The 8,601-nt window shown below is 33.2% G+C and overlaps 1 protein-coding gene across 2 annotated transcripts; it reads left to right on the top strand.

The window, feature by feature from the left end:
* The first annotated feature begins 1,724 nt into the window (after window positions 1–1,724).
* On the top strand, window positions 1,725–8,325 carry LOC103909690 (uncharacterized). 2 transcript variants are annotated; one of them, XM_017353768.4, is made up of 10 exons: window positions 1,725–1,880; window positions 2,147–2,253; window positions 3,366–3,528; window positions 3,641–3,722; window positions 3,896–4,006; window positions 4,248–4,376; window positions 4,467–6,411; window positions 6,520–6,582; window positions 6,711–6,830; window positions 7,009–8,325. In XM_017353768.4, exons 2-10 carry the CDS (start codon window positions 2,151–2,153, stop codon window positions 7,242–7,244), a joined length of 2,952 nt encoding a protein of 983 aa, XP_017209257.1. In that variant the 5' UTR covers window positions 1,725–1,880; window positions 2,147–2,150; the 3' UTR covers window positions 7,245–8,325. The 2 variants fall into 2 exon arrangements, with proteins under 2 accessions (XP_017209257.1, XP_073795676.1); XM_073939575.1 differs by having other exon boundaries at window positions 6,711–6,784; window positions 7,009–7,528.
* Window positions 8,326–8,601: the final 276 nt, after the last annotated feature.

Below are 8,601 nucleotides of genomic sequence, written 5' to 3'. Positions count from 1 at the left end.
AGTAAATTACATCTGAAGGTTTTTCACGTGGCCAATAACAGTAGCTGTCAAATCTATCTACATACGAATCATTGCACAAAAATAAAAATCGTTCAAGTCATACTTCAATTAAATAAGCAAATATATATTTAAAGGTTTGTATTTTATTTGACAAAGTATATAGTACTCTGCAGTGTTTGTGTGTGTATGTGTGTTATATTTACTATGAGTGTTACATAATACATACTATTTTACAAACATTTCTGCCTGATGATTCAAAATAGGAGACAAAGCTTTTTTTTACCTTGCTAAATTATAAAGCAAACACAAGCATGCTGACTCTATTTTTTAGATTTAGCCCATTCCACAATACACACATTACTGTCTGGCTGGTTTGTGTCCTCTACTGATATGCTAAAAAGGCAATAATGGTCCAACATTTCTGACCATTATCGCCAGTAAAGCCCAGATAAACAGGCCATTAGTACACTGTAAACTGATTGGTTAAAATTTTTCTTTCTAGTCAAAAGAATAATTTAGTTTAGTGTCATTTTAGTGTTTAATATTTCTTTGCATTTATTTGAAGGAGTTATTTAAAATTTATCACGATTGACTGTATGTAGTATTTTTTTTTAAAGAAAAATACATGATTTTGTTTCTAATTACTGGTAAGCTGGTATGTTTTTTATTCTTTTAAGTATTTTTACAGTGTATGTTTTAAGGCAATTGCTGTTTTTTAAATAATTATCAACACTGTTGTTTCAGAGATATTCAACAAGTGAAATATTAGTAAATATGAAGTCATCTGAACATGTGTTGCTCCATACTATCTAAGCTAGGCTGGTTAAGAACGATGTTTCATTTATTCGTCATTTCTCAGCATCACAAACACAACATAAAGATTTTGGAGCTCAAAACTCAATATTTGTTTTACTGCTGAATACTGTTTTTTTTCAAGGGTTTCAAAGGTTTTGTTGTGAAGTGAGGAACTAAATTACCCAGTTGTGTGTAGTGTCAGAATATTTGCATTTTTTAACATTTATTCAAGGAATAGGAATGAAATCTGATTTATTTACAATTTATCCATCACTGTAAAATGCTGGGTTCCACACAACAGAGTTGTGTTGGGAAAACATGAAGGAATTAAGTCAACTTATTAGTCCACATCTCTAGGATGTTTCAAAACACCTAAATATATACACTGTCCAATTTAAATGAGCACACACACATTTGATCTATTTCTCAGTGAATGTTACTGCATTTTTACTAAAACACACACCAAGTGGGGACCTAAAGCTCTGAGCGGCGTTTACCTATCCAACAGGGGACCTTAGCTGGAACACTGAATTTTTAATCATAATCTAACTTTATTTAATGTTAAACTTTAGGACAAACTTTGGCCACACTAATATATTTTTTGTTTAAAAACACATATTTGTTTTGGCCTTCTTTCCACACTGAGATGGCATTTTTAGGAAATGAAAAATGGATATTTACCATTTATTTATGAAAAATATGACAAATGCATTTTTTTAATTATTTATTGCCAGTTTAACATTTTATAAGATTAGTCAAATTAAAACTAACCAGTTACCAATGTTTTGAACCCCCATTCGTTCCTACTGAAATTTGCATGACTATACCAACATTAATGGGGCTATTTGAGTCTTATCCAATCATGATCCAGATACAGTAGCTGGGTCGGTTTGTGTGAATATATATTCTGGGTACTTAACAGAACCTCCATTAACTTTTTTGCTAAGTAACAAATAACAACTTTGGAGGACAAAACTGCTTGTAGATTACTACATTGGAGATTTTTCAACCTACTAAATAGACCATACAAAGAAAAGTCTACTGAGGCCATATTTCATCCAACTTTGTCATTTAAGACAGAAAAGGTAAGTTGCACATTCTCAATTTATATTATAATAATATCTAAATGCTAACATGATAAAATGTTTGTTAAAAATGCAATGTAGTGCTTTGGTGAATTTTTACTATATACTAATTTTTTATTATAATTTTTTTTGTAAGTCAGTAATGTAAGTAAAGCTTTATTTATATAGCACCTTTTAATAAAAGTAAATCGGAAAACAGGTAAAAGAAAATATATCAATATGGTCAAATGCACTGTACCCTAAATATGTTTTAACATATTTCATAGGAATATGAGACCTAGAAGAGTCTGTGCGGAAAAGGAAGCTTTGGAATTTATTGCTTCTGGAACAGATAAAGACATCTTTCAGAAAAAAGTTATAAGTCAAGAGAAAGGTAAGTTATCATTCAAGATTCTGCCTCCAGCACTGTAAGACTGTAAATCCCATCTAACAACGAATTTGATTAACACATATAAAAAGACATTAGTGTGTGGATGTGGAATGTGTGAAATCTTTAAAACATTAAAGTATGATTGGGATTGATTTTCTTTCAAATTATTTCTATACAATTAGTGTTTTTCCTGTTTAGACTGCACCAGCCAGAATGCTCCTGTATTATGATGTCACATACATTGTAAATCTAGACATACACAATGTAGACTATTTTTACTGAATATGGCTACACAGATAAGCATTTACTTAATCACACTTGTAAATACAGTATGAACCTTTTATATAAACTATTTTACTTTTTCACAACAATATGACTTACACAAAACCATATCATTGCGACCTTACAGAAAACCAGTCATAAGTGTCAATTGTATACATTTTTCTGAAAAATAAGAATAAATTAGCTTTGCATTGATTTATGGTTTGTTGAAACAGGACATTATTTGTCAGAAAAACAATTACTTCAGAAATCTGAGGGAGCAAAAAATCTAAATATTGAGAAAAAGTTTACTCTATTTTAAAAGTGGTTTAAAACTTAGCTCTAAAACTTGGTTTACCTCTTAGCAATGCATATTACTAGTCATGAATTCAGTTTTGATGTATTTATGGTAAGAAATTGTCAATGGAAAATAACTTAATGTTTTATTGATTTTTGGGAATAAAGTCAAATCTATTATTTTAACCCATGCGATGCAATTTTGGTTTTTGCCAAAAATATACCCATGCAACATAAGGTTGGTTTGTGGTCCAGGGTCACATATAAGCTATACAGTTATGGGCTTCATAAGCAGTACCACCTGTAAGGATGTTGTTTGCATTTGTTCAGACAAAAAAACATTTCCCTAAAAACTTCCTAAAATGTTGCAAATGCAAAAACACATTTATTTGTGAATTGGAGGACTCTAATAACAACATCTAAAAGGTGAACACATTTTGTTTGCTGTTTATATATATATATATATATATATATATATATATATATATATATATATATATATATATATATATATTTGTGTCGCACAGGGTTATAATCACTTATACTCTATTTATTAGGTTATGGAGTAATTGCCTGCAAAGACATTGAGCCAGGAGAATTCCTGCTTGAGTATGCTGGAAGACACATAACTGGATCTGAAGGAGAGGCTCTGTTTAAAGAGTACTCAGCTGAAGATGCCGCGTTTCTGTACTTCTACTCCTACCAGGGACATTTATATTGGTAAGATGATTGTTCTATGATAAGATGAATTGTTCATATATATATATCTATATATAGTTTGTATGTTTGCTTTAAACTTACAATCATTTTGTCAACAATTATATTCACACAGTGTTGATGGCAGTAAAGACACAGAACGACTTGGACGATTCATTAACGATGATCACATTAAGCCGAACAGCAAAATTAAAATAGTAAGTCCATCTTTGTATTATTTACTTGTATTAATTTATACCTACAGTTTCATATCATCAAGCCAAACAGCTATAATGTATTTTATATATATATATATATTCATACACAATACATGACTACTTATATGATGATTATTTGTGCGTGTGTGTGTTTGTTTGTTTGTGAACAACAGATATGTGATGGTGAAAAAAGACCACATTTATGTGCGTTTGCAACTACAAAAATCCCTGCAGGAGAAGAAATTGTCTTTGACTATGGAGATCCTGACTGCCCATGGAGACATGTATGTAAATTTGCAGTTATATAATGTGAGCAATTTATTTCATAAAGCTATTTATTTCATAAAGTTTCATAAAGACCTCATCCACAGAGGTCATGGTAAATGTATATAGTTTCTATTTATTTTATGTTTCTAAGTTATAGTTTCTATGTAATTTATTTAGTTTCTTTATTTGACTTTCTAAGTGAAAACATGACAGCAGGACTAAATCAAGAGTTACGTATTTCTTACACTTGTTTTACAGGAAATAGCCAATATGGATAATTCCTTGCCTCAACAACACAATGAGATAGACATCTCAGAGAATGTTTGCGATGATGTGACGGAATCATCATTATCCAACAATGAAGAGGAATGCTCTAAATGTGAAATGGTAATTAAGTGTTTATTTACATAACCATTGATTTGGAATAACGCAGAGACTGTTGCAAAGTAATTACATGCAAATGTTTATGAATTTCAGAACAACATGGATCAACAGCTTTCCCTTTTCGTGGAAATGTTGGAAGAAGAAGAAGAGGGAGAAAAAGAGGAGGGTGAAGAAGAAGAAGAGGAAGAAAAAGAGGATAATGATGAAGAAGAAGTAAGCGAAACAAAAGAAGTACAAGGGAAAATAGAAGCACAAAAAGCCATCCGTGGTAAACCACTTAAGAAGACAATGACAGAAATGGATGAAAGTGCTAATGATTGTCAAAATCAACATATGATTAAGGTGAAAACGTCCTCAAACAAACCATGCCAACGGATCTACGACAAAAAGAATGTCTGCCTTTACTGTGAAAAGCCATATGCAAAAATAACAAGACATCTCAAACAAAAACATCATGGAGAAGTTGAAGTTGCAAAGGCATTGTCACATAAGCAAGGCTCAAGCATGCGAAATCTTTTATTAACTAAAGTACGGAACCTGGGAAATTTCCACCATAATAGTGCAGTCCTATCCACAGGAAAAGGGGAGATCATACCAAAAAGGCAAGCTTTGAATGTGTCAGTAGCAACTGACTACCTGCCTTGCAAGTTTTGCTTTGGTATGTATGTCAAAACTGACCTCTGGAGGCATCATAAACGTTGCAAGTTACAAAAAAAAGAGAATATTCTGGTGAGGCGGAAGGTTCAGGCAAGCTGTTCCCTGCTGTTGCCCATGGACTCAACAATTTCAGCTGGACTTCAAAAGATTATTGGAGACATGACATATGATGCTGTAACCCAGGTGGTAAAATCAGACACATTAATTTTGTCATTAGGTGAAAGAATGTTCCTAAAGAATGGTGAAGTTGGACGATACCGCGCTGACATCAGAAATAAGATGAGGGAACTTGCCAGACTACTTCTTGTGGCAAGATCCATTGACAAGGACATTGTTACTTTGAAGGACTTGATCAACCCAGCAAAGTTTAACACAGTACTTGAAGCTGTGAAAAAGATGACCGGATTTGACGGATCAACAAATAGATTTTCAGTTCCATCAACAGCACTTAAACTACGACATTCTCTTATTAAAGTGGCACAAATTTTGCAAGGGGAGGCTTTACGCCACGAAGATGAAGCTTTAAAGGGACGAGCAGAGCACTTTAATAAGCTTATTGAACTGGAATGGACAATCCATGTGTCATCAAATGCACTAAAAACACTATACCAGAAAAAATGGAATAGTGCACAAATTCTACCTCTAGCAGAAGACATCAGGAAGCTTCAAAAGCATTTAAAGTATCTTGAGGAGGTCAACAAACAAGAACTCAATGACCATCCATCCAAAAGCTCATGGAGTGATCTCTCCCAAGTCACTCTTTCACAGTTAATTTTGTTTAATCGGCGTCGTGAAGGAGAAGTTTCTAGAATGGAGGTCAAAACATATCTGCAGAGAAACCACATCAACATACAGGATGATATTTTGGAGAGTCTATCACCGTTTGAGAAGAAATTATGTGAGAATCTCACCAGAATAGAAATAAGAGGAAAGAGGGGTCGGAAAGTTCCAATATTATTACCAGCAAATGTAAAGGAATCAGTAGAACTTCTAATCAAAACAAGAGAAGATGCTGGGATTTCTCAAGCTAACCCTTACATATTTGCCCGTCCCAATTATGGATCACTAGAGAACATGCGTGGATGTGACAGCTTAAAGCGATACGCTAAAAGCTGTGGGGCTAAACATCCAGAGAACATCACTTCTACTAAATTGAGAAAACATGTGGCTACAGTTTCTCAGTTACTCAACTTAAAAACACATGAACTTGACCAGCTTGCCACATTTATGGGACATGACATCTATGTCCATAGGGAGTTTTATAGACTCCCTGAAGAAACGTTGCAAATGGCAAAAGTCAGCAGAATTCTTTTTGCCTTGCAAAGTGGAATAAGCAAATATAAAGGACAATCTTTGGAGGACATAACACCTAACATAAACTGTAAGTAAATGATTTCTGTGTATTGTGCTTTATAAACAAGGGAAATGCTGCACACTTGGTAAAACTTTGTCAATTTAATATATTATAAATAATATTTAATCATTTCAGCTGAAGAGGGCTCCAGCTCAGACTCAGAGGATGGTAATTCTAAAAAACAGACAAGCAGAGGCGGTAAGTTTTAAGTTGTCATTTTTTAATATAATTATTACTAATATTGAGTTAGGAATTATATACTTAAATGCAATATGGCTATAATTTAGTGTGCAATTTTAATTAAGGGTTGCTTCTCCATGTTTCAGAAAATGCTGACAAAGAGAAAGATCTTTCTGAAATTAGGGATCTCGACTCTGGAAAGGCTGCAGCCTCTCATGAGGTGATTGGACATATGAGTAATCCACTATTGTCCTTCAGTCAAAAACGTATGTGATTCTATACACTAAAATACGGAAGTTCTAAGCATTTCTTTTTACAATTGAAAGATGTCTTTTGTGTTTTCAACTTGTATAACTCTGTAATACTGACATTACATTTTACTTATTCATTTCTTCGTATATTTAATAACCAACTAAATTTCTTTCTCCTCTCCTTCTTTATTAGGAAAACCCAAAAAGCCCTGGTCAGAAACAGAGAGGAAAGTCATAGAACTCTATTTCAAGAGCAACTTTAAAGAAATGAAGGCTCCTGGAAAAGTGGACTGTGAAAAATGCTTAAACAAAAATACAATTTTAAAGGATAATGGAAGAGATTGGAAAGCAGTTAAATACTTTGTGCACAACAGAATAATTTCGATTAAGAGGAATTTGACTCAAGGGTATCATGCTCTATATCCCTGAGAGCTTGTGATGTGGACTATCAGTGTTGAATCATAACTGTAATAGTCTATGTAAATGGAGCATCAGTGTGTCAAATAATTGATATTAGCTTGTTTTAGATGCATGTCTAAACTTTTCAAGCAACAAAGTCTATTCTGCTTGGGCCTCTCAGTTATTGAATGCCTTGTTATGACTTTGGTTTTAGCCACTTTAAAATTTTACAAATTTCTTTATTTTACCTTTAATACCACCTTTTTTCCTTTACCAAACTATATATGTTTATTGTGATTTTAAATTTACAGAAAGTGAAAGCAACTTATTTAAAAAGTATTACAGAAAAAAATATAGTATTATTTAATGTTATTGATTTTATTGTTGTCAACCTGTAGCCTGGAGCCACTTATCACTGAGGGTGGAATTGCACTACTGCAAGGGGGGTGGGGACGGGTGGGGTTGGGGGGCTGGTCTGGGGTGCTCTATTAGTGAGCTTATGCTATTTTGCAGGTAAACTCAGCTTGACAGTTTATCACTTTGAAGAGCATTTCCATTGTGTGTGCAACTTGCAATCCAACAAGTCAAAATGTGCAATAAGTGCTTTTAACAACTAAACGTTTTTAGGCAGCTGTAACTAATAATGAAATAAAACATTTTTTAAATAATAATGCAAAATAATATTAAAATAAAATGAATAAGAAAGTTTTAAACAGCAGAAAGTCATAAACAGCAACAGGTCTGTGCATGTAGCAGTGAACTCTGAAACAACCATGTTGGCAATAAAGTTAATTTAATTAATTTTGAAAAAAAATACAATTAAATGCAGCGCTGCACGAACTGTTCGCTTGAGTCTGTAAAAAAAATTGTGTGCTCTGCCAGCCGAAAGCATGTCGCGTGCACCCAAAGTGAACCCTGGCAAACACCGCGATAATGTCACAGATATTTGTTGACTTGGAAATGTGCAGCTGGCTCACATTATTTATATGACCTAAGGATGTTCAATTTTATGTTGTTTTATTTCCCTGATTGACAACTTACACTTGTTAACCAGTCCTTACCTGTTAGTGACATGTACCTTTGGAATTAAATCTAACCAATATAATGCACAATATTGACATCATGGGTCAATGATTCATTCAGTCATGACCACTAGTAGCTTTTAACTTCATATTAATTAAATTAAATATAATAAATACAATTAAATGCAGTACAACAATGAAACATGTTACCTAAACTGAGATGTGATATGTTTTTTAGGTTTAGGTCCACGGTTTGTGCACAATGCTCTTATGTTGTAAAATCAAAGCCACATATTGCAACAGCAACAAAACACTGTGGAACGTCTGATCAACACTAGAAAAGTCTCTTGAAATCAGTACTGACC

The sequence above is a fragment of the Danio rerio genome, chromosome 23, assembly GCF_049306965.1.
Source record: "Danio rerio strain Tuebingen ecotype United States chromosome 23, GRCz12tu, whole genome shotgun sequence".
Taxonomy (NCBI): Eukaryota; Metazoa; Chordata; class Actinopteri; order Cypriniformes; family Danionidae; genus Danio; species Danio rerio.
This window is presented reverse-complemented; position numbering and strand designations above follow the sequence as displayed.

What these genes read in the sequence shown, in the direction of transcription:
- LOC103909690 (XM_017353768.4), top strand. Translation starts at nt 2,151, where the DNA reads ATGAGACCTAGAAGAGTCTGTGCGGAAAAGGAAGCTTTGGAATTTATT. An exon ending in TACCAGGGACATTTATATTG is followed by an intron (nt 3,529 to 3,640) that starts GTAAGATGATTG and finishes ATATTCACACAG; the next exon opens with TGTTGATGGCAGTAAAGACA. An exon ending in CGAACAGCAAAATTAAAATA is followed by an intron (nt 3,723 to 3,895) that starts GTAAGTCCATCT and finishes TGTGAACAACAG; the next exon opens with ATATGTGATGGTGAAAAAAG.